The sequence below is a fragment of the Buteo buteo genome, chromosome 2, assembly GCF_964188355.1.
Source record: "Buteo buteo chromosome 2, bButBut1.hap1.1, whole genome shotgun sequence".
Taxonomy (NCBI): domain Eukaryota; kingdom Metazoa; phylum Chordata; class Aves; order Accipitriformes; family Accipitridae; genus Buteo; species Buteo buteo.
Window position 1 is genome coordinate 59,566,195 of NC_134172.1, and position 26,847 is coordinate 59,593,041.

At 41.6% G+C, this 26,847-nt stretch overlaps 1 protein-coding gene across 3 annotated transcripts; it reads right to left on the reverse strand.

The window, feature by feature from the left end:
• Positions 1 to 1,039: 1,039 nt before the first annotated feature.
• GPR141 (G protein-coupled receptor 141) lies at positions 1,040 to 20,957 on the reverse strand. 3 transcript variants are annotated; one of them, XM_075022530.1, is made up of 2 exons: positions 20,911 to 20,957; positions 1,040 to 4,214 (listed from the first exon to the last, which is right to left on the reverse strand). In XM_075022530.1, exon 2 carries the CDS (start codon positions 4,209 to 4,211, stop codon positions 3,270 to 3,272), a length of 942 nt encoding a protein of 313 aa, XP_074878631.1. In that variant the 5' UTR covers positions 4,212 to 4,214; positions 20,911 to 20,957; the 3' UTR covers positions 1,040 to 3,269. The 3 variants fall into 3 exon arrangements, with proteins under 3 accessions (XP_074878631.1, XP_074878630.1, XP_074878629.1); XM_075022529.1 differs by lacking the exon at positions 20,911 to 20,957 and adding an exon at positions 9,446 to 9,511; XM_075022528.1 differs by lacking the exon at positions 20,911 to 20,957 and adding an exon at positions 7,216 to 7,380.
• Positions 20,958 to 26,847: the final 5,890 nt, after the last annotated feature.

Sequence of the window (26,847 nt, forward strand, 5' to 3'; positions counted from 1 at the left end):
TGCCAATATTCTGCTCTCCTATCCTCATCCCCGTCACATTCTCCAGGTCCTATCACCTCTATGTCCTATCGAAATACAGCTTTTTTTGTGTTCTCACGTGGTTGTTTTCCAATCCAGAACTATGCCCCATGATCCAGTCAGCAAAATCTGGGTGTCCTTTAAGCCTGTGGTGCCTCTGACCAAGCAGATGATGGTAACTGGAAATTCCCCCTTCCTCTGTAGATCATCTCCTCCATGTCAGCAGTTCCCCATCACTGCCTCTGCCACCCCTGGTCACAGGAGCCCCTTGGCTACATTGGGGATGCTGCTCAGGCCTTTTCTACACTTTCCTTTTCAGGAGTTATTCAGACCCTTCTCCTTCCGTGGCATTGCCTGGCAGCACCTCCACCCCTCCTCAGCCCTCCTGGGGGAAGCAAGCAGGGAGGCTGCCCGGGAGGTGGGGAGAGAGCAAGAAGCCGGTGAGGGGCAAAGCAGGGGGAGGGGGGAGGGAGCAGCAAGGGGTCCTCCCTGCAAGCTCTGTCAGCTCTTGATGGAAACATCATCAACTCCATCATCACCTGGCAGGACAATTCCTGCTGGTGTTAACCGAGACTTCATTCTCTCAGGGCAGAGGCAGGCTTTCTCGGCCAGATACTAATGCTCGCAAAGCAAGACGAGTGGTAGATGTAAAGTTTGTGTAGGCAGTCCCATAAAAAACATGACTTGGTGCTGCATAATATGACCAACTTAAAGCATGGAATTACGACCCCTGAATTTGATCATTATCATCCTGAGTTAGCATTAACATTATTAGCATCAGTTTTTATTTGGAAAAACCCCCACTGTCTAGTATTTTTTGTGATGATGTGGTGTAGGGTACTGTGAATGTGTACACTTTTACAAGAAGTAAACAACTTGTGATTATAACACATACAGGAACAAGATTGGTTAAGCTGTATGGCCAGGAGGTACTGTCTGCAAACATACATTTTATTTTTTTAAATTCTTGCCAAAGTCAGATACAAAATGCTTTTCATTTATATGCATATTTGCAGGAGGGACTTGCTTAACATTTTCAGCACATAGTCATTTTATTTGTTAACTTTATAATGACAGAAGGGTTATATTATAGTGTTAAAAATGTATGCAGTGCCTACAGAACACATGCAAGGCATTTTCTTCTACCAACGATGTTGCTATAGGAGGAAACAAAAATGTTGTGCCATTTTCCATCTTCTCTCCTGCCACAAGGAAAAACTGATTTATTTGTATAGTTTTAAAACAAATCTGGTTCAGAGCATTTGGTTGCTTTCTTAATAACACATAATTAAATATTAGTGAACTACACATTCAAGTTGACTCCTTCCTTGTTATGGACGTCTCTATAGTTCTCTGACTACAGTCGAATCTGGCTGGTAGTCGTCTTCCTCTTCACTGTGACCCTTTTGGGGCAAATGCCTTCTCAGACAGTTTTTTTTCTGAGGTCCACACATACTGCAAGTTCTCACATTTCTACCTTAACAGATGTTGTGATCCAGGCTATTTGCTAAGGGTGGGCTATGTTAGCACCCCCACATCTCACTTGTTATGAACTTCAACTTTTGGTGTTATATAGCATTACTCAGACTCTGATCTGAAAATACTCTCTCATGATCAGACCTCCCGAGAGATATAGAGGAGCTGGAAGCAAGAAGGAAGACAGGAAAGAAAGACTATAGAAGAGATGGGATCCTATAAAGTAACCATCTTGGTGGGACCAAAACCAACGAGCATAGCAGTAAGCTTGTACAGGTGCAGCAAGGTCAACCAGTTGTTATTTGATTGTTGTCTGATGTGAAAGAGATGTTGAAGGTGAAGTAGAAAGGAATGGAAAGATTCAGAAGTATGAAAAGGTGGACTTCAACAGCATCATGAGGAGAGACTGTCACTGGAAATCAGTCAGCTGATAACCTCTAATTTGTCAAATGATTAGAACATTATCCTAGTGACTCTAGATGAAAAAATGTGACCTTATGCAGATGGCAAGAAGAAGAAAGTTGTATTAACCATTGCTGTCGGGTTATAGCACTCAGAGATTTATACTCTTTTTTGGGGATAGGTGTAAAGCAGCTGAGCTACGAAAGCCTAAATGTCTTTCACAGAATTATTTTGCTGAATTTTTCCTCTGAACTAGTGGAATTCAATTCTGTCTTCAGAGACAGCAACTCACAATGCCTCACTGAGATGTAATAAGCTTTTTAGCTATACCAGGTTTATTAGCTTTTTCCATCCCTCCAATCCAAGCAGTAACATTTAAATTTCTTCTACCAGTACAGGGTACTAAATTTATAGAATTGATTTCAAGCTAAAGATATTGTGAGTAATTAATTATAAACTTCAGAATTGCACAAAATCAACATAAGATTAAAAAAAATCATTGTTACCTTCATAATCTAAACTATTTGACTTTTTAAGAGAAGACAACTGCTGTCTGAATGATCTAAATAAAATGATCCTCACTTAATTTTTTTTTTTATTGAACAATTCTGTAAATAAAAATACAGGCTTTTGTTTGAACTTATAATGTTCATTTCTGTAACAATGTGTGCTTTTTGTTGCTAGAGACATTTTCGTAGTGTGGGAAAGAAAACAAAACTCTTTTCTGCTGCAGTGACACTATCTCCAAAAGGTGATTTTGAGAAAATATTTTAAGAATTTACTCTTTATTGCTGGTTTGTTTTTAAAGAGTTGGTTTAATTGTTTGATTCACTTAGAAAGTTATGCTTGCCTTTACAGTGAAGGGGCAGACCTACTGAGGAGGAACAATAGCTTCCCTGATATTTTATAAGAGCCCATGGGGAATATATAAGAAACGTATGTGGAAAATTACATAGATCTTTATGCTTCAAAAATCTGTGCCTTATTCCATAAAAAACCTGCTTTTTTATTTATGTTTCTACATACTTTGCAAGTTCTCTTGAGCCTCCTCCGAGTGCCTTTGACTTCACAAACCTTGATGTAAAACAGTAAGACAGAAGACCTCATGCCCTTTCCTCCCTCTCCTCCAGGTGCATCCGCAACTCACAAGGTAGGACCGTGAAGAAATCCCAGAGGTAACCTTCCAGTTTACCAGCTGAGACCCTGGAGGCGGTCCACCTCATTATTTTGGGGAGCGGATGTGAAGAGCCCTGCGCCAACGTGTTGCCCTGTTTCCGGGGCCCACCCTGACTTGCTGAGGAGGGTGTTTGCCATGCCTGTCCAGCACCATGCTCTGCCAGGTCCGGGTCCGTGCACGCTGCAGGAGATTGCCGCTAGCAGCAAGGCAACCTGCTGCGGAGCATACCCACTTTTTGCTTGAAGAGGCGGCTTCCACTCAGCACGAACGACAGCAGGTCCAGACAGCTGAGGGCAGTCAGACTCAAAAAAACTTCATTGTAGCTTTCTAACTGCTCAAAATCACTCACATGCTGTATGTAGTAGGCCCTAAAGAGGTGATAGGGAAGGAAGCAAATTATGATGACGCAGATGAAAATCAAGTTTTTCACCTGGGCCCAGAACTCTTGGTGTGACCAGAGGGAGGTGGAAAGTTTTCTCGCCACTTTTACCAGGATGAAAATCTGCAGGCCCAAGAGGACACAAGTAATGCAGGTGACAGCTACAATTATGGTGTAGTTCAGGGCTTTCACGCTCTCCTGCTGTAGTTCTTTGTGGAACTTAAAGCATACTGTATCATTGTATGAGCCTGAGCGTCCATACTCCAAGCACAAGGCTGGCACCACAAAGACCATGACAAGGACCCACACAGCAGCGCTTGCTGCAATGGCATGCAGCTTCCTGTAAAACTCCACCTTGTCCTTCCATTGAAAGAAGATGAGCCACCGGATCACCAGCGTGATCACGTAGAATAGGAAGGTCAGGTACATGTGGATGTGCACCATTGCACTCACCATTTTGCAAAACGGCATCTTGAATACCCACTTCTTGTTGACATAGTAGTGCAGGCGGAAGGGCACAGTGAAGAGGAGGAGGCTGTGCACAACGACCAGGTTAACGATGGCTGTAGTGGTCACGGACAGAGTGTTCATCTTGACCAGCACAGACAACATTGTGATGGACCCAATCCCACCTCCAGCAAAGGCAACCGAGTAGGAAGTAATCAGTATGGCACTCATGGTGTTGGTGTGAGTGAAGGCAGAGGAGTCACTGCTGTTCCTATTCTCTTCAGTCATGTTCCCAAAATCTTCCTTGTACATATTCTAGAAATAAAAGAACACATAAAGCCTAAGATAAGGTAGGAATGAGAGGGCCCACCTGAAAAGCCAGCAAAGCTTTCCACCTGTATCTTGCTCAAGGGATAATCCTGGAATCTCACAGCTGGCACAATCTGTAACCAGTAGTTTTTTCCAAACATCCTATAGCCTAGAGAAAAATGGCTGAGAAGGTTGGGCACAGGAGCTGCTCTAGTCCTTAAGACGTTGCTAGCCATAACCTTAAAAAAAAGCATGAGTTAGTAATATGTGGGGAGAAGAGATCTTTAGAGAAATGACATGATTGTGGTGGTTTTGAGCTCTCTGTGTTATTATTAGTTCTCCCCTCTTCTGAGCATTTGCATGCTTTTGCAGCGAGGATCAGAGATATTGTTCGAATTCTGCTACTCATTCATCAGTTTGTTTATTTGCAGCACAAATCTGCCCTTCCCAGAGCCAGATAATAACCATATGTTGCTCTATCAAAGCTACGAATTTTGTTTGCTACCGAGAGCCGAGTTTTGCACACATTACAGTCAACTCCTTTTCCATGGACAGTTTATCTGAGTAAGGGATTAAACACCATGGATACCCAGGCTCCATGGAGATCCTGCTCAGATCCTGCCAGACGGAGTAGCGTGGGCAGTGCTGTCCTGGTGCTCGGGGCCATTTCACATCTAGTATGTGGCAACTGGGTGTTACAAAATGGGCTGTTAGAAAGCATTCTGAAAGGACATCCTGGGTTAGTGCAAATAAGCCTGCCTGGCCCAAGCTGAGGCTGGATGAACATTAATGGCAAGTTTAGTAAGTATGCTATACATTTTTAATATATTACTGTTTCAAAGAGAGATTAAATTTGATCCTTATAATTCTAAATATAACTTCTGGTAGGATTTTTAAGTACTACGAGATCATGTGGAAGGGGAAGAGTTCAGGTAGGGTGTTATCCTCAAGCATGTTTGCATCTATGAATGTATCAAGCGGATGTCCACAAGCGGGGAAAATTGAAGAGTGTTGGGCTCTGTACTATCCCAGTTTACTTGCTACTGCTACCTGAACTATAATTTAAATCTGACTCTGATATGTCATCCATTTCACCAATGAATCCCACTACACAAGAGGGGGTTTTCTCCTGAGTGAGTTTTTGCAATTTTTCTTTTAATACTGCAGTGTTGTTAACGTCACAAAATAGTTTCTCTCTCTCTCTTTGTATGAGTGGTGTTTCAGCTTATTTTCATTTTTAGGTATCACACACTGCCAGAAGTTGGGAGGGAAAAAATTCTTTAGCAGTTCTCTCTTTTGTGGAAAGGAGCAAATACCTATAACAGTTTTATAAACCAGTTTTGCTCACAGTGGGGAATGAATACCTGTGACGCATCTCAGATATTTTACCAATATTTCTAAGCATTCACCCCTACAGCAATCAAGACCTCCTTCCACATTGAAAAGTCAGTTATTCTCTAGCTATCCCAATGCATCTAAGACTCCAGACATTTTATTGTAATCAGCATAAATATAACTGCCGTATCTCAAATGGATGTGTTGGGTTTTGGCACTTACTGAACTTTTCTGTTTGAAACTGCATTTCAGAGTTATGTGGACAACTAATTCCAGTGCATTATGAAAAGTAAAATGGGTTGCAATGAAGGAGCTTTTTCTCAAAGGTGCTGCTGATTGGCACACTACAGCTCTTGCATCAGAAACCATGCAAGTTCCTTCCAGTTCAGTTCTCATTTCTGAGACGTTGCATTTCAGCCTCACAACCGTGCAAGCCAGAAGGGATTAGCAATAGCTGTTCATCAGTTTCTCCAAGTTGTTAAGCTTTAATTTGAAAAGATGTCTCTAAAAAGTGGCACTATCACACTGTTTTAATTTAAAATGCATATTTAAAGTTTAAAAAGTGCCACAGCCCTAAAGGCAACATGCTGGAAATGCGGGTTGGTGTGAGCAGCCCCAGCAGCAAGGCTGCGCTTGGAGAGGAAGGACGCCTCGCGGTCACCCTTCAGAGCCCAGCAGTGAAACCTGAACTGAAGGCAGTAAGGAACAGATAAGCAGAAGTCAGATAACCGATATTTTTCTCAGACATTCTTATTAAGGGGACAGTGAGAGACCTATTTCTGTCTGCAAATAAGCAACCGAGACACTGAAATGCAGGTTTCTCCAGAACTTTGCGGTCATCGCTAAATCCCTTCATTAAAATTCTGCAAGAAATCTCATTTTCATTAATCTTCAAAAAAAAAAGCTACTGGCAGCTATGATATGAGATTATCAGCTCCCCAGTAGTAGAGGCATCCCACTGAAATATCTTTGCATCATGAATACAGAGTATAGCATGACACAGGGTATGTTTCACAGAGGAAAGTCTGCTTTCCAGTGAAGTGAGGTTTCCTATTGTACTGACATTCACGTAGCTATAGCCTACTGACCTGAAATACAACTAACAAGTCCTTTGGCCAGAATTTAACAGGAGGCACATGGAATGAGAATGAATGCAGGTCTTGCAAGAGACTAATTAATTATATGACATAAGACTACATACTGAACCTCAATGGAAACATGAGCTATAGAAGTCTCCAACAGCTGGAAAATACTTCACGGCAGAGGAGGAACAGAAGAGACCACTGCGAGTGGTATCAAGCTATCTAAGAAATGGTCTTCCCCCATGCTGCTTAGGCCTTTGCCAATGTCAGCTGGTGTAAGCTCTTGCCAGCTGTAACATCATTACTTCAGTACTGAATCCAGCTTGCTTAAAACTAGCTTCTTTATCTATCTTATCATTACCTTGCATTTTACAGAGTGGCTGTGCCCTGGTCACGGACTTACAGTTCACTCTCATCCCTTCTTGCCTCCTCCCCACGCACCCCCTGGCCCCAACCAGTGTCTGAAGCACCAAGGAACTCCTTCAGGATGGTAATTTGCAGCTTTGCCTCACCCAGACGGCTTCCCTTCATGCACACTAATGTTAGCTCTTGACATCTGTAAGAACAGAAGGAGCACGGAAAGAACCTACCTTATTGTGCATCCAAAGGCAGAGAGTTTCTCCTCAAGGAGGTGTTCTTGCTTCCATGCCTTCCCACCCCTTCTAGCTACTGCCAGTTCAGTGATATTGCTCATGCTTTGGAGCAAGGTTTAGTCTTCCTCTGTGTTAAGCCTCTCATCACCTGGCTAAACTTCTGCCGGACATGTGCTTTGAACAGCCATGAGGCAACATTGGGCAACCACTTCATTTGAATGCCGTAACAGTTAAAGAGACATGTTCTGGTGCCAAGGGCTTGGGGACAATTGCCAAAATGGCTGTGTTTTAGTTTGACAAAGGAGGTAGATTGCCAAGAGGCCAGATGCTGGGTTCTTTCAGAAATATGATCAGCAAAAAGATTCTTGTGCATTCAAGATTCATCAGTTATCAGTGTGGCTAAGGCCATCACATTCATTTCCTGAGACTTTCTGTGCAGCACAGCCTCCGGGACTTCCCTGGACTGCTCTCTTCAGGCCAGAGCATGTAATTTACAAAAACGATTCTGTCTCTGTCAAAATTTTCCCAGTAAAAGAATATTAATTCCAACCTCCAGGAACTTGTTTCTCTTTTATCTTACTGTTAATTATCCTACTGTTTGTTTTTTTTAAAAAAGGGTGAACTGTATTTCTAGACAGAATTTGTACACCCTAAGCTTCCAGGCATAGTATGTGCTTCTGGTTTTGGCTTCAGATTTAAAAACCCTTCATCAAATTTTGGCTTGCCCTATAGATACCTGGAGATAAGTAGAGATAAGAGACAGAAGATACTTATTCTGTCTTGTGGCTCCTCACTGAACTGCCTCCATCAGCGTTGTGCTCCTATGTGTTTTTTAGATGAAAAACTTTGCATTTGGCAGTGGTAAAATGCATGTTGCTAGTTTGCACCTGACTTAGCAACCCAGATCAGCCTGTCACTGGCTTGTTCCCTTCATTCCTTACTATTTTCCCAACCAGGTTCATCAGTCACCATTATGTTACATCAAGGTTATATCAACTTAATAAAAAACCCTCATTTGTCAAAATTGATGATGCTCTTACAATCTCTGCCAAACAGTGAACTCTACTCTCTGTATAACAAGCATTTGCAAAATTTGTCCCCCCGTATGTGTCTGCTGAAGGACTGGCAGGCTTCACACAGATTTTCATGTGTTCCAACAGTTGAGTTCTGCAGAAGAAGCATTTGCAGCCTGCATGCACCCAACTGAGAAATTTCATTTGAATTTGGAGGGGAAAAAGGTTCAATTCAAATGAAAGATTTCTATTTTTGACAGATTTAATAAAACGGAAAAATGAGTGTTTGTCAGAACTGACATTTCTGCATTGAACTAGACTAGGTTGGAGGCAGTGCAAAATACAAATATTTTTTAACAAAAGTCTGTTTAAAATGTGTCTTTGTTTCACAAACATCCTCATTTAGTTTCAGAGATGCTTTCTGTTCAGGGCATTGTAATTGCTTTTCAATTTGCTCTAATTCCATGCTGTGTTATGGTAATGTAGGCTATGCCACTAGAATAATTACAGAATTCTCTTCATTTCAAAAATAACCATACACACCTGAAGTTTGAGGTATAAATATCTGCTTAAAGGAAAACATTACAAATTAAAAATATGAAATATCAAGTGTGTGTTTACATTTAGATATTGACTTTTTCCAAACAACTTTTAGTGATTCCTCTAACTCATTCAGTAGCTCGTTGAGTCATGTCTTGCAGGCTGTGTTACCATTATACTGACACTTTTTAGTTTAAATCCAGTCTATTGAAGAACAAATGAGATGGAAAACCATGTTGAATTAGTCCTCTTTTGTTTGAGATTTTAACTTTTTTTACACAAAAGAGGAAACCATGGAACCTTCCTAAAATTAATTATTTACTGTCCTAGCTGTATCTTATCAAAGAGAACAAACTTACTCTTCTGGTCTTTACAGAGATTGGATGATATCAAACCCACACAGAAAGATGGATGAAAACAGAATTAATTTTCTCCCAATTTTAGGAGGCAGTGTAGAATTACAGGAGAGCAAGCAATATGAAAAAGGATGAAGCAATGTTTTCCTGTACTAGGAAATTACAGATAACAATGACAAAAACAGTTGTGCAGAAAAGCTTTAAAGTGTGTTCAAAATAAAACAACTAGACAATTGGGTACTTTTTTTTCCTAAAGTTGCAAACATTATTTTAAAAGCATTGCAAACCAAGGCTTTTGTTCATTCTTTGTATACTTACAGATTAGAGTTTCTCTCCAGTCTTCAAGTGTTGTTTACTTGGCTCTTCATTTTATGTAAGCTTTAGAACAACCCCCAAAATACCTGATATTTTAAAGGGCCATTGCCTTACTTCCTTCTTTGAGCCTATGATGAAGCAACAACCATGAGCCTCAGCTATGTGAGGGCAGGGCTGCCCATGAGCACACAACCTCGGGAAGACTTTTAGTTGCATCTCAGGATCCCCTAATTTGCAGCTATTTCTTAGCCATAGGAGGTCTTCAAAGCCTCCCATTTCTGAACAGTTACATTCTTCTGCTGCCTAAAATGATGAAGTCTACACACAGATGTAAGCCCCACAGATCACAAAGACATGTGTTTGGGAAGGCTGTTCCCCAGAGTGGAGGGGATCATTTCAAAGTGTGTTTTGATAAAACAGAGTAGGACAGAAGCAAAATATGATCTATATTGTAACTAAGTGTGGGTTTGGATATGGTTAAAGTATAGACATCAAAGTGTAAGGGATGAAAAGAAGGTCACCCTAAAGACCAGCACTATGTCTCAGCCCTCCTTTCTGCCAAGGCTGTAGCTCAGCATCTGGATCTTGGGACTTGATGCCATTACTACACCTGTACGGTGCTAGCAAAATGAAACTAGGAGATTTTTATTAAAAAAAACATTAGCCATGTCAGTATCAAAGGCTCATCAGTGGCGATGGTTGCTGTTGGTAAAATATGTCTTACTGCAGGACTGAGTCTCTGCGAGGAGCCTGTGCAAGGTCAATTTTGCCCTCCTGCAGGTTTAACTCATTTCTGTCAGAACACGCAGTTGTATTTGAGTGTAATAGTTTTGAAAGCAATGGTATTAACATTCAACATTCACATATAATCTTACATAAGAACTTTTTAACTGACTACATCCTGTTGCTTCACATTTGGTTAAAAAAGCACAAGGGGACACACTGTTCTGTGGTACTTCACAACAGACTGATATGTGATGGGGATGGTCTTTCTGCAACAGTGTCTAACAGCTAAAGAGCTGTTCAGATAATATTAAAAAGTGATCATAAGAATAATGCTTAGCTCTTATCTAGTACCTTTCTGCAGCTGATCTCAAAGCTCTGTTAAAAGACATACAGATCATTCTCCCCAGCTAAAAAGCTGAAACCGTTGTGCCAAAGCCAGATATAAAGCTAAGCTACGCTTAAATCAAGTCCTGTTCCTTCTCAATTTAGTCATGTTGTCTTGGCTTCCTGTAGGTCTTGTTCTAGAATAAATACATCCCAATTAATAGTGGGAAGAAAGCCAAGATATCTTAAAGACCTGCAGGTATCATCTGAAGGGGGGGGGGGGTTAAAGTTAAATAATACTGTTGAGATAGATAGATAGATATATAAAATAAGTTAATACATATGTTAATGTGTATAATATTGTTGATATCTATTTTGATGCATATAATAATTATGTAACATATAAGTTATATAATGTTGATAAATAACAATGTTGTTTTCCCAAGCAGTCACCACAAATGGGCCTTTCCAGGTTGACTTATTTCCATATGTGTGCATACTGAAAATCTTCAGTCCTTGCACTGACACAGGATTAAAACAAATACAAGAGCATGGTCTGGGACAGACATCCTCATTATATTTGTTCGTCCCTAAGCTGTAGTTAGTGTCAAGGTCTAGATAGGTATAGAAAGCTTAATACATGTGATTGCAATTCATTTCCCCTGCTAAATTGATGCAATTTTGCCCAAGATTTAGCAACAACATGTATAATCTCTGGAGTACGTTTCTCTCACTGCAATTCAAAGAATAGATTCCAGACTGGTATGTTTAGATTTTCACCAGTACTGTACTGAGCTGGTGGCAGAATATGATTATTTTAGAACTTCACACACCAGCTGAATTTAAACACAGGTGCTAGAAATGCAAGTATTTGGTAAGTTTTGAGTAATTGCTAATGGTCTTGGCAATACCCTGACATCTAGAAGTATGATAGTGGGTGGGCACAGTACCATTGTATCAACTGGATCAGACCTTCACCTAGTTCGAATTTGCATTATAGCAGCAGTTTCATAGGCCAAGGTTGTTTAATAATAGTTGAGATTCTGGCCCAGATTTCAAGGACTGCTTGTCCTGAGATCTGAGTAGCATCAAGGCTCCTTTACTCTGGATTGCATGTGAAGTCCTTGAGAAAAGAGAACCATGTCCTTTATGCTCGGGGATAATACATGCTGTTAGTGTTTTTTCAGCAGTTCCGAACTTGAAGATGTACACAGAATAACCATGGCAACCCAGGTGTCTTGGTTTTCTACATTTATTGTGCTAGGACTCAAGGATTTGGAGTGCTAATTCAGAATTGGACCATACAGGGCAGTAGAAGGTATGCAGGTGTGGTGGTTGGGTCTTCTGGAAAACTACTACTCTTTACTAGATGGCAGAAAGCAAAAAATAAGATCAACCTGAACACTTTCAATTCACTGTGGGTAGCCTGACTCTTTTAGTTCATTGAGGGTAAAGCTAGAGTGACACTTTTGAAAACACTGAGCTCATGTTGATAGCAGAGAACCAGGCCCCCAGAGGGGTCCCTAAACCTGCCATTGCCAAGGATGAATTTTGAAATATTCCCCAAAGTGCAAGGGACAGTTACCTGAATAAATCAGCTTTGCTGGGCAGTTGATCAGACTTCTGCCAGCCAGAAAACTCTATTAGAAGTAGCAAAGTATTCCTTAATTATATAATTTTCTTTTACACTGGAAGAGCTAGACCCTGGTCCTCCTTGCATTCACGAAAGAACCAGGACTTGAATTATCGAAAAACTACTTCAATGCTGGTTTCTAGCCTTCTTTGTTCCTTGCATATATTCAGACCCATCACGTAAACTTCATTTGTATTAATAAATATAAGCCTGTTCATACCAGCCAGGGCATTGTCCCATAGCCATCTATTAGTCTTGCAGTAAGCTATGAGCCTCTCCTTGCCAGTGTATAATTTTAGTACCATCCAGTTCCAGTTTCACCAATGACACCTCTGATTGAGTCTGGTGGGACAGCAGATGAAGGCCGTGCTTTTTCAACTTTCCCTTTGACTTGTGCCTGAACATAAAGCAGCCGATCACAACTATGGCATGAAGACAGGTTCCTCTGAAACCACCTTCCAAAATCCTGCTGCAGAGCTATCAGGGGGCTGGTCAGGTTAAACAAGGTTTGGTTTCTTGACAACTGACCTGATACAATCTATCCTTTTCTGAACTGGGGAAAATCCCATATTGCCATGTATGGTTGACTGTGAAAGAGAGGTTTTAAGTAGATGTACCTGTGTGTTGAGCAACACCAAGTGTTGGTCACCTGTTCCTCAAGTCTTTTCTTAGGATGGGTCAGAACAGTGTCCTCAAGCAAGGGCAGCATCTGCTTCCTAGGTAAAAGGATGAGATACGGGGAGAGCATCGTCTGCTACATCTTGTGCTCCTTATGCAAAGCCCAGATCTGCTCAGAGTCCATCCCAGTGCCACCTATAGGCTTGGTCCTAGTATGCAAGACTGCCTGGATCAGTTATTAAGCTGTAATTGTGACAGGTTAATTGCAATTTATCATTATGTAAAAGATCAGCTGCTAATATGAATAGCTGAAAGGCAGTATGTAGTTAGAATAACTTTTAGCTGCTACCAACGAAACTGTATTTTTTACTCACATTTCTAATGTGCCTTACTATTTCAAGCACCTGAACAGAAAGATATTAATTACCTACAAAAGGAAAAATGTTCAGCATCAATAACAGCCAAAACCATTTTGTAGATAATAGACTTCTTGAAATGTCTCTATCTGGGTTCTGAAGCAGTTGCAATTTGTGGCTGTCACCCAGGCGGTGCAAGGCATCTTATGAGTGAGAAATAATGTCTGTGACACATCTGCAAGAACATTTTTGAAAAGTATAGGGAGGAAAATGTGATTTGCAATTTCACGTTTCACACATCTTTGCACGGCAGAGGTATAAATTCAAGCTCCTCTGAAAAGTGGAAATACATCTGGTGCCCTCCTCCTAGTTCCTTTTTCTAATTCAGGGGGGAAAAATACCCACTTTGCAACTTACTATCCCTAGGCATTATTACTCAAAAAAAATTTGCTTAAAAGTACCTGAGGCAGAGCAGTGTGGAGAAAGTCTGTTTCCCCTTCAGTTTATCTCACTATCTTTCCATCCTTTGGAAGCACCAAAATTGCCCCTCTTTCCATGTTGAAGTATAGCATATCAATAAAACCACCCCAAAGTTCTATTCAGCTCTTACCGTATTGCTGATCTTTCAAAAGAGAAGTACTGCAAACAACACAAAACCTAAATCCACATCAAAATCTGCTGTATTTCTTTAACAGTGTGTGTGGGAGGGACCCCAAATCTCGAAAACAACTGTTCTAACACTAATAATTTGCCCAACTTTCCCCATACCTGCTTCTGTTTTCTACTCACGCTCAGCTTTGGCCTCAGTTTTTGTAACTGAGGATGGGAGAAGCAATCAGAATCGCTTACAAAAGATATCTCTGCAGACCCCAGTCTAAATGGACCTTTCTGAGAAGATGTCTTACTTCTTTTTAACAATTGGACTTTTCCAGCAGTCTATCACCAACTTCAATAATATCTTGTTCTGCAGGATTTTACTAGTTCACATCTATTACATGCCACTAGGCTTTTCAGGATGTATGCCTTTCATCAGAAATCCAGCACAGCAATTCACTCATTATCGGAGCTTGTTCTCACCAGGATAAAAAAATGGAGGGGGGAGCTGATTGACAAGGAGATGCATTACTCCTGCCATAAGGATGACATTAGGCTGCAGACAATGAAATAATATATGTGGCACCATGCTGATCCTATATGTATATATGCCTTTCCAAGAAGAAAAAGCCCTTCCCTCCTCCTGAAAAGACAGTGCTCATCCTAAAATTTGTTTTAACTCCATACTAGCCTCTCACTAATTGCTTGCTGAGGCAGGCAGCATGTTGTAAGGGAAGAATGTTTTTTTTTAAAGATTACAGCACAAGTCTCTTGCTAGTCACCCTCAAAGTGCTTACTGCAATTGCTAATATTGTTTTATTCTCAGATTGTTTATTTAATTTGATTTCTGGCTGCAGAGGTATTACAAACTCTATCATCGGATGGGTGGAAAAAAATAATTTTACTAATGAACACTTTCATGCTGAATATACACATGCAGATATTTATGAAATTTAGTAAGCTAAAATGTGTTGTCTCTGTTGGCAGAGGAACAAGTCTCCCTGCATTAGTCTAAAAGTGTCTGTCTAGGAGCAGTGAAGAAAGCAAAGCTTAGTACCAGTACTGCTAGATTGATAATGAAGATGCTTTTCTACCTCAGCATAAGCACAATGAAATACATGACTTCGCTACTACAATTGGGTTAGACAGGAATTCAGGTTTCCTCCTAACTCTTTCAGAAATGAGGAATTTACTGTAAGTGAATTGTTCCCCACTAAATGCATAAAGTACACTGATTTGCAAGAGCCTTTCCTGATCAGCACAGCTGAAGGCTTCATAATGGAATGAGGCACTGTATGCATGCAAGTGCTCTGTTACATCAAATTGGGCTGAAATGGTTCATTTTACTGTTAATCTGGAGGTTTCTGTTCTGAGCTAATGATAAGCATTTGTGTTAAATTAAGGTCTGCAGTGCATTTGCCAAAGTATGAAGCTAATTATGTTAGGAATAAATTCATTACTGATGCATTTTTGAAGACTTTTGCCTATTTGAAGTTCAGCTGAAATGTTAAGCATGCAGCTAGAGAGTCCAGCCAGGAGCAGCTGCAGATACACCTATGGTAAGGGCTGCTGTTCTGGGCTGTGGGAAGAGTACCCATCCCTGCCCTTTGTTCCCTGCCCTGTCCCCCTAACTTGCTTTCTCTTAGCCTCTCTCCCCATTTCGTTGACACAGGACTCCCCAGAAAATCTTGGGCCATGCTGCTTGTGGCCATAATACTGTTTTGCCAGTCCAAATATGCTTATTTGGTTTTGGAGTGCCCTGTGCTAAGGTGTTGCACAGGACACCATGCCACTGGGCCCCTATTCGTGGTTGGCCTTTAGACCTCTCTATAAAAAATAGAATTGAAACCAATAAACTATCAATTAGCTTCCCTGCCTAAATTCCTTCTTTTCATTTCATCCAGGTTATTTGATGTTCTGTACATCTTTCCAGTCACTGGAAAGCATAAGCACCAAATATTTTACATCATTATTCACTATAGCCTTTATGAGCTCTTCTTAGCTGAAGACAGACCAACAGAACATTCCCATATGATATTCTGAGCCCTACACGATAGATGTACAGAAAAAACAAAAATCAGTAAAATCCACCTGGAGTCAGTGGAGCATAGTGGAGAGAAGCCCAAAATAACACCAACACAGTTTGGTACAACAGTATGTGGTGTAGGAGATACCCTTTGCAGATGTGAGCTCTGATCCCAAAGCAAAATAGCCACATCAGGGCAGTGACATGCCCTTTATCTTCTCAATGGGATTTGTTAGACTGGCCATAGTAATATATCTTTTTAGCCCCATTGCTTCTGGTTCTCAAGTTAGCACATTCAGCACTAATGAAGAGATGTCCCCCAAAATAGCTTTCCTGTTGGTATCAGTGATGTTGAGAATTTGGGGAGATTAAGAAAATAAAGCACACAGTTAATGTGTTCACTTGTGCTACTGAAGTGGAAACGAGAAGCATCAACTCACTGAAGAGAGACTCCCATTGCTAGCTTTCTTTTCTCTCTGCGCCACCAAATCAGGATCATCACTGAAAGTCATTCAAGGATTTCTACAGCCCTCACGGTGAGAGATCTCACCATTCACTGCTAAGAACCATTAGCACAATGAAAAGTGTAGATAAAGCAATGCCTATTGAGTATCCACTCCAGATTTTCCTTATGCCTCTTTCTTTGGCTAAAACGCTTTTCCCCTTAATTTCACTTAAGAAGAAAGATTTTGTTCTGTTCAGTGAGCTGACAATAAAATAATGACTTCTGTATCAAAAGCTATCTCCACTTAATTTTGAGATGCAGTTTCCCCTAGAAAAGTTACTGGGCATCTGAGCTCATTCCACTCCCACACCTAAGATTATCCTCATATGAACTTAATTTCAGCTGTGCACCAGAGACCTGTTCTAGGTTAGGAAGAAGTCAATTAATCTGGTGAGAGGCTCCACCATTATATTTTGTTATGCTCTTTTTGAAGTATTTTTTCCCTGAACCTTTTTGTTTCAGATTCAGAAGCAGCATGCACATGTTGTTTTAGGGGTAAAAGGGTAGAATTCATGCAGTCTTTCTGTATGGCATTGGCAAAAGAAGATATGCATGTTACCATGTGAGTCTGAGGTATGCATGCAATTCGGAATGCAATGCTATGCAGAAATATCTAAGCTAGCTTTAAATAGGTAGTTGGCGATAAATCTCTGTTGGTGTGACACTGTCTCTAGTCAAATTTATCCCAGTTTTCCAGGCTTAGAGGCTATAGTATTTTCAGTGCTTCAGTTAGCTCCCCCAGAGCTAGATTCAGTACCTCTGCATGACACTGCAGAAAGCCATGTCCACATCCCAGTTTGTGTCTACTGTGGCTGCTGAACCATAAAAACATCCAGGTCGGCAGGGACCTCTGGAGATTTTATGGTCAAACCTCCTGTTGAAAGCAAGGCCTTAGACTGGGCTATCCAGGGTCCCATCAAACCAAGCTTTGAATATTTCTAGCAAGGGAGATTCTGCCACTCTGAATTTTTCAGTGTCTGTCTTGGACCAGGAAGACCAAGCCTGGACAGAACACCCCAGGTGTGGCCTAACGGGTGCTAAGCAGAGTGGAATAATCACATCCTTGACCTGCTGGCTGTACTCTTGCTGATGCAGCCCATGACACGGTTTTCTTTCATTGCTGTAAGGGCACACGTTAAGGTTGCACTCCAGGCAGTCAGACCTCCCAGACACCCCCCCACACACACTGCTGCATGGGATTACTCTGTCCCAGGTGCAGGATTTAACAATTATCTTTGTTAAACCTCATGCAGTTCTTGTTGGCCCAGTCTTCCAGTCTGGCACAGTCTCTCTGGTGGCTCTTCCTTTTAGCATCTCTCTCTTCCCAGTTTGTTGCCATCTTCAAACTTGCTGAGGGTGCATTCAAGCCCATCCTCCCAAATCTTTATAAAGCTGTTGAATAGTATCAGGCCCAGTATGGACCTCCAAGGAACTCCACCTGTGACTAGCTGCTGGTTCAACTTTGAACCCTTAGACATCACCCTTTCATCTCAGCATTTTAGCCAGCTTTCCACCCATCCTGTGGCCCCTCTGTCCAGTTCATATCTTGCCAGCTTGTTAACAGGTTATTAAGATGACCACGTCAAATGCCTTGCTAAAATGCATGTAGATGATGTCCATGGCTATCTCCTCATTCACTGAGCAAAAAGTTTCATCATGGAAAGCATCACAGAATGGCAAATAAAGTCATTGCAATGGCCTTTGTAGGATGACAAGTACTTTTCTCCTAAATAACCCACCTTTATATCAACCTCTTCATCGTTTGACAGCTATCGGTCTCAAAATTTCCTTCAAACAATGCCAACTATACCGCTAACACCTTCTTATATGCTCAAAATAACCCCTATTGTGAAGCCAAATACCTGGACAATACCTTTCTTCCAAAACCTGCTTCAGCTGTTTATCCTTCCCTGTAGGAGGTCAGTGAATGAAAAGAGGCAAGCTCTAAGAAATGTACAGCTCAAGCTGGGAGGCCTCATACCATCTCCTGCAGCAGAAACAACACACCTGCAATCATTTGCTTGTGCCAGGATGCAGCAGGAAGGCAAGCATTCCCACCACCAAGCTGACGGCTGCCTGGTGCCTCAGCTGCTGAGATACAAGCCTGGGAGAGATCAAACTAGGCAGGCCCATATAAAGCCACGCCTGCTTATCCACACCAATATATTTGTCACCTTGTGATGTAAATAAAGATGTAAAACCTCCCATCAGCTGTGGCTGCCTGGAAGGCAGACCCAATGATGGTCTGATCTCTGTTTGTGATACCTGTGTCACACTGAGGATGAACAGCAGCTGCACATAATTCTGGGAGATGAAGTTTAGGGAGGTTCAGCTGATATGGATGGCTGCAGCAAGCACGTATAGCAGTCCATGCTATAGCAGAGGTAAAACAGTCTTCTACCTCAAACCCCAACTTCCTATACAAGATCAGGACCCTGTTTCTTCTCTTCAAGGTTCTCTACAGACCTAGCCTTGTTTTTTAAAGCAGCTACTCCTAGATTCAGAATGAAGATCATGAGGAGCAGCTTCATTTCCCAGAGACTCTTTAAGATAAGAACAAAGTGATTGATGTGGTCCCTTTCTGGGATGGCTCTGGAGCTAAGAACTATGAACCAAGAACCACCACAAAGCTGCAGATTTGGTGCAATCTCTCTACCAAAGCTATTGCTTCTCTTACCTCTTATGGAAATTCATAACAGCACATTTATTTTTAAAAAGCACAACAACTTATCAAAATAAAATATTGTGCTGCAGAAGTTTCTGCGCTTGAGTAAGGAGAAGATGTGGTAAGAAACAATCTGGGGCAGCTCGTTCATATAGTCACTTTATTCCATCTAGCTCTGAAACGTATTCAGATACTTTGTGAAGATCAGCTAGATGTCATGACAATGTCACCATTATATGAGTCTATATATAATGATAACGGGACTCCAACTATTTTATCCAGTTATTCATTTTGCTAGTTTTTTCACTTATAAAATGGCAAGCAGAATCTCCTCAGACTCCAGTTGCTTCTGACAATGTACTTGAACAGCTCGCTCCTTTACATACCAAAATGAAGCACAACCCCATAGCATATAATGATGCAACAAAGCAAGGCAAAGTAGCCTACTGCCCTCAGCATTGCTTTTGAATAATGTGTGATTTTTGCAGCAGTTCTCTTGGGAAGAGGAGTCTGTGTTTTGTTCACCAGCTGACGAGCAGCAGATACCCTTTTTTGGGAGGCCAAACATAAACAGCATACTCAAAGGAGCGATGCCTTTCCATCGATGCTAAGAACACTGGGGAGATTTAAGCTCTCATGTAGTGACATGCTCCTAGACAGCAGCAAGTGTATGGACAGTTATTGTGGGGTATCTGGTGCCCTTCAAACCTGCAGCCTAGTTTTCCCTGCTGCAAGTTGTTTATGTACTTCAACTGATAATGCTGTCACAAAGATGAGAACTGCAGCAGTACAGTTCAAAATGCAAGGTGAAAAACCAATTCTGCCACTTTGTCTTCTCAGCAGGAGGGGCGTGGAGCTGTGGGTTCATGATAGGGGGAGAAAAAAGCTGCCACTGCTGCTACAGAGATAAAAACAATGCACCTGATACATGATCACCCAGCAAAGTTACGGAGTCCAAACAGAACACCACTGCGTAGCCTGAATAATATACACATACACCAGTCTGCATTTGGTGACAGGGGTCATTTTTGCTGGTGTACCTTCTGATCACTTTTCTCTGTCCTCCAGCCACAGCTCTATCTTGTCTGATTTATCTGTATTACTCAGTGCATGCTTTTCTTTTCCCTGATAACTGAGAAAGACACTCAGCTGCATTTCCTGGCTAACAAAGGAAAGCGCTGCAACATCAATGAAATGAAAAAACCTGTCACCCAGGATTCCTTTGTTGCCTTCCTAATGGCCTCCTGTACATGCTGAGCAACAGGAGAACAGGGATGTAAAAATCAGTATTGGAGCAGACAACCAGTGGCTAAGCCAGCTATCCAAAGCCCCTCAAGAAGTGGACAGTAAACCACTCACCAGCTGTCCTTGCAGAGCTCTGCAAGTGTCTGAGAGCATCAAGGAAGGTGTCCAAAAGGACTGAAGTGAAGGCAGAGCTGGTGACCCTGTGAGTATCAGGGGTACTTGTGATCCTCAGCATTGGAGGTGATTTGGAAAAATTTGCTCTTCATGAAAGAGTATCAAAGCCTATGAGAAAGCTAGTAGAAGCACTATGGAAATTCCCTTCTTATGCTTTGTTTAAAGATCAATTGACAAAACCAGTAACACCACTCTTGTCTTTCTGGTTTACATTTTCTTTTGATATATTAATTTTCAGAAAGGATTATGAAAATATGGATGCTATTGTAAAAGGAGCCCAGGTGCCCTTCCTGCAACGCTGACTCCCCAAATACACTTTTAACTACCTTCTACTTTGCTTCCACAGATTTCACAAAATCTGACATTCACAACTGCTGCAGTGGACTAAAAACCCGAAGCACTTTTAACTTCCATCCTACAACCCTTCCTCCCAGCTTTGCTTTCAGCTCACCTCCAACCAGGAACTGTTAAGCTCCATCCAGATCTGCAGCCTTCTCATCTGAATTTAATATTTCCCTCCTCCTCTCCAAGGTGAGGGATTAAATACTCCCTTCTGCATGTCTGCCTCCAGTACTTCTGCTGAGTACCTTTGCAGCACTTACCCGTGGACTCTCCAGCAGCACAGCAGGAGACTCGCTTCGCTCTGTACAACTCCCCGACTTTGCAAAGAAGTTCTGCGGAGGAACTGCAACTGCAACCCAGCTCTGTCTGCTTCCTGAAATGTCACCCGTTGCCCATAGACCACAAACAGCTCACAAGTGTGACTGGACCGATTGCTATCATCTTGTCTATCAAGTTTATTGATGATGATGTGTTTGGGGGTTTTATATGTTCTTGTTCTGTTCAATACATATTAAATATTTCCAGTTATTGCAAAATATATCTGCTTGTAAGCAGTTACAGGTGCAAGGAAGAAAGAGGACTAATTGGACTGAAAGTGAAAAAGCAGACGCGGGAGTATGCATTTATAGTCACATATGTGGATATATAGATACAGGTGTTTCTCTCCTGTGGTATGAAGGACACTCAGTCTCTCAGCAGCATTTGCTCAGTTGCTCACATAACACCTGAGAGGTGAATATATTGATTTGAGAGCCCTTGCAGGAACTTTCCTTATGATGCAGTGGTAAAATACATGTAGTAAACCTGAAGCAGGGGAGCCTGCAAGGCTGAATGCGTTCTGGTACTCCTGAAATGTTTCTGTCTTGTTATCAAGCAGTAGTCTTCCAAAGAGATGCAAGTACCCGCTCTGTGTGTGCTTTTTGCACACTACAGTCTTTTTATAAATGAAAAGCACTGACTCAGTCTTTTTATAAATGAAGAGAATAAGGCATGTGAAAAGAAGAAAGTCTTGGCAGAGATTTGCTATGAGATTATCATGATCCTCTTCATTATACACTGTTGGCTATATTCTTAATTGTAACCAGTTTATCTATCTGCTACCAGAAATCTGGCAGAGCAGCAGAGGTGCATGCAAAGGTGCTACTCTTCCTTCACTCCCTTTAATTTCAAAATGTTGTTCTCAATCAGTGGTGCAGCAGAATAGCTGCAAAACCTGGCCGTGCAAGTAGTAGCAGGACAAACTCGTTTCTCTTGAAGATACATTCCCAGGAGTTTCACTATGAATAATAAAAGTGTTCAGAATAAGGATATTCTCTTTCTTCCAAGTTAAGGGGATATGCTTGGGGACTTTTAAATCCAAAAGTTCATTAAATGTTCTGTTCTATCCCTATGTTAAGATTCTACAAGATAAAAAGCAATGGTTGGAGAAAATGTAATACTATGCCTAGCAATGTTTAACCGCTCTTTTTAAGGTTTAATAAGGAAACTATTGCTCCAATTGCTGGTTGAGCTTAGAAAATATTCTTGCAAGATTTTAGTGATCTGCAGTTTAAAACTTACAACTAGTTCAATGTAAAAAAGACATAGCAAGAGCTTTCATCAAATTAAAACATACAGCAATATTTTCCACTACAGCCAACTGCAAAAATTAAAAACAGTGTTGAATTTGTCTCAACTGTGTAATAGCTTACTAGTCCTATATTACCTATTGTGAAGGTAAGGCATAAAAGAATTCAAATGACTTATTCAAAGTCACTTAGCAAGTCTACTACTGAATCAGAATTAGACTACTTTTCTCCTAATGTTGTGTCTTATGCTTTAACCTGTAGGCTGTATTTTGCCTTTCAGTAACAGTAAGGGAGTCTTCCAGAACTAAACTTTTCACTGTGAAAAAGTGACCTGTGAACCTGTGAAATCCAGTAACCTCACTGTTGCCTCAAGCCAAAAGCAGCTGTAAGTTTTTAAGAAGCTGCTCATTCTCATCACTTACATGGAGCATTAAATATCCCTGAGACTTTGCTTCCTAGAGGAGTAAAGTTTGCACTTTCCTTGGAAATGTAGCTTTACCCATGGCTCTTGCAGACTGATCTACTTGCAGAGTCCTAGGCTAATATAGGATATGGACTTTTGGAGGTCATCTGTTTTAACCCATCACTCAAAGCAGGGCCAGCTTACATCCGGTTGCTCAGTGTCTGGTCCAGTGGAGTTTTAATATCTCCAAGAATGGACATCCCATCGTCTATGGGCCCTTGCTGCCATGTTTGACCACCCTCATAGTGAAAATATTTTTTTCCTAACAACTAACTGGAATTTCCCATGCTGCAGCTTATATGCATTGCCTCTTGTCCTATAACTACATACCTCTGAGAAGCATCCATCTCCATCTTCTTCTACTGCCTCTCATGAGGTAGTTGGAGAGAGCAATAAGATCTGCCTATGCTTTTGGAAATGCAGCCCAGGATGTGGTTGGCTTTCTTGGCTGCCAGGTCTCATGTTCAACTACTGTACCAGGTACCCCCTGGCCCTTTTCTGCAGACCTGTTTTCTAGACAGGCAGTGTCCAGCCCATAGTGTTTCATGGGCTTATTTTCTCCCAGGTGCAGGGCTTTGCATTTGCCTTTGCTGACTCTCATGAGGTTCCTGTCAGCCTGTTTTTCCAGCTTGTCCAGGTCCCCCTGAATGGCCTTGATCCCTGCCCTTGAGTGTACCAGCCACCTGCCCTAATTTGGCATCATCCTCAAACTGCCTGAGGGTGCACTCCATCCCATCAGCAAGGTTGTTAATACAGACGTTAAACAGTATTGACCTCAATATCACATGAGAAATGCTGCTCGTAGCTGGTTGCCAGTTAAACTTCATACCATAGGTCCCAACCCCCGGAGCCCAGTTAGCCAGCCAAATTTCCACCCAACTTACTGTCATCCATCCAAACCATATCTCATCAATTTGGCATAAAGATACTACGGAAAATTGTGCCAAAGGCCTTGCTAAAGTCAAAGTATACAACATCCACTTCTCCTCCCTCATCCTCAGAGCCAGACATAACATCCTAGAAGCAATTAGGCTGGTCAGGAAGGATTTGCCCTCAGTCAGGCCTTCCTGACTGTTCCCAATCCCCTCATCTTTTATGAGCCTGGATACTATTTCCAGACAGATTTGCCCCATAACCAATTGCCACAGCCTTCCAAAGATAATGGAGAGTGTCCTTGTGACAGTAACAGCAATTCTCAGCAGCCTTGGATGAACATCAGGTCCTGCAGATTGGGCCCTGTGGGATGTGGGTTGTGAGTAGTTGATGGTATTGGTGGCCACTGGTGAAGGTGGAGACAAGGCTGGCATCAGGTACGGAACCTGCCTGCCATGCCCACTGTTTGCATCACAAGGGCTGGTGGCAGCCCTGCTGCAACATCTCCCAAGACTGGGTCCCTGAAGGCACAGACATGTCCATGCGTCTGCCAGGGTAAAACATCCCTCAGGTAGGCAGTAAAAAATATAGTAGTAAGCCAACAGTTGTTGCTCATCTGCTTGATTTTGGGAGTAATTTATCTGATAGCTTGACCATGCCCACCAAAAAAATCACACCAGAAACCGGAAAGCCTTCAACTCCCTCCTTAATCTTTACAAGAGAAAACTGTTGATTTGTACTATCGCTTCCAGAGAAAAGCAACAGAACTTTACAAAGTTTCCCACAAACTACAGAACCATGAAGAGAGAGAAAAAAGTTTAAGCAAATACATAGTCAATACAGCATTTAACTTTCACGCCTTTTCTCTTCAATTTGCTGTCCAGTTCTTTTCTCTTGTGTGCAAATAGAGTCTTGCAACATAGCAAGGTGAGGATTAAGGATAAAGGGGAGCAGAGGAGCAAAATGGGACAGAGAAAGGGTGTGGAGGCAGGTGTGAAGACAAGGTCATTGTCACCAGAAGAACAGACCGCACCTCCTGACCACCTGTCTGTCTGTCATTCTCCTTCCCACTCCTTCCCAATTTTTTTCTTACTCTTTCAGATGAGAAATATTTGACTCTCTTTCAGCTCAACAGTAGCAGTCTTTGAAGGGTCAAAAGCATGTGAACATGATAACACATTCTCCCAATTCCTAGATGTCTGGAGAAAGTTAATATAATCAGAACAATACTAGAGCTTGGCAGTTGCCACTTGAGTTACCATGGCCTTTCTCTAGCATTCAGAAACTACATATTAATGGACCAGAAGTTCAACCAAATAACCGCTCTGTGTTCTGCGCAACACCATAGGCTGCAAAACCCTTTCAACCTCCTACAATAAATGTCTGATGCATCATGAAGAAGAAAACACTAGCAGCATCAAAGTGCTGATGGACACGAGTGGCTTGAGCCAGCGAGTCTTCAGCCAAGTGTTGTTTCCTACTCTGTGCAGTACAACATCTCTGTGAGGACTACAGTTACATCTGATGAAAATGGGAGTTGTAAACACATATCCTTGGTGTGTTGCTGTGAGCAGATCAGAGGACACCTCTTCATTGCTTCTGAGTATCTCTTTGAGCAATGAAGCAGAGGATAGTGGATAAGCTTTTGAGAGACAGAAACAGATATTGCCCATTGCGACTTTTGTCATTCCAGGAATGTTATGCAAGTGAGTGAGCAATACAGTACAATCTAGATTGAGGAAGGCTGCAAGGAGACTGAAGAGTTTAAGTATCAAGATGTCACCCCAACTTACAAGAAAATGTCTTCAGTAATTTGTACAAATTTTCTCTATGTGTATAGACTTGACCAGAAGTATTCAGTAAACATGGTAGATGCTTGTTGTTTGTATTGATTGCTTACTATTTTCTCCAGTGTTTTTCCCTTGGAATCATAGTGATACAGTGATAACTACTAAGGTCTCTGCATCATGTGTAGATCATTTGAACATTGAAAAGATTATTGAACTTCTTCAGAAAAGCCAATGAACTGCCTTCTAAGAGGAAAAAGTGAACAATTTCTGCTAGAATAGGGCACAGTTAATTTTAGCTGACATTTACTAGCCAGAAGAGGCATGGATCTGTTTTACAAATATTTCTTGTATCTTCCACAAGACAAAAGAGCAGCAGGCAGTGGTCAAGAGCAGCTGCTGAAGCCTTGAGTTATCCACCTTGGCAATGAATTCTCTGGAGGGTTTATCTTTCAGGCATGTTTTTTGCTGCAATGTCTGAAGAACGGTGTTGGTTGGTTGTGCTGTGCAATGCTGTGCAGAGAATGAAACAGAAAGCATCCTTTGCTTCTGCTATTGTGGTGGCCATGTTTGGGAACAAGTTTGCCTATGGGCAGACAGAACTGGTTTTGAGGCAATGACAATCTATATTGTGCTGTTTGGGTTTTCCAGTGCAGTTTATCAGTGAAACGTGGTCAAAGTGAGTGAGGAGAGGGAAGCAGCTTAGACACAAGAATGGTAGATTAGATACTAGAAGCAGTGAAAACACTCAGAGCAAGAGAGATGTCCTGAAATTTTACAGCATGTCAGCTCCTTTGCTGCAAAAGTGTGTGACACTTCTGCAAAGCAAACTGGAAATGCAAGGAACTCCACAGCTCTCTCTGTTGGAGTCACCTTTTGTCCGTCTCCTCTCCTGGAAGAAGCACAGAAGTCTTGGTATGCTGGGAAGGTTCCCAGCCTTAAGCAACGGGCCATGCCTCTGGGAACTGTCTGAGGTGAAAAGCTAATCCAAGTAAGGCATAAAAATATCCTTATTTTTATCCCAGTTCAGATGTTGGCATGTGGTTGTCATGGTTGCCAAATCTAGCTTAAAAAAAAAAAAATACAGGAAAATCCAGTCTTTCCAACCACATGGAAGAGAAGCCAAAATACTTTAAGCACTGTGTCTACTAAAAACAAGATGCAGGCATCCACTATCTGAGTATTCATGGCAGACATTCTTCTCTGAGCAGACAGACTTGGAAATAACAGAGGATTTTAAAAAAATCCCATTGAATAAACAATGAAATTGCACTTTGAAACCTCATGCTGGATGCAGAGCAGGGATGAAATCAGATGTGGGGTTTTTTACCCATACCCACGCAAGAAATCTCTGGATAAATGAAATATAAATGACCATTCAGCTGCCTAAATAGGACAGACATCTGGACCACAGAACAGTCAAAACCTTTGTCTTGCTAAGTGACGCTCTCTGCATCTGGCAACCACAAGATTTCACCTTCCTCTGGTGGATGGGAGGGCTATCTG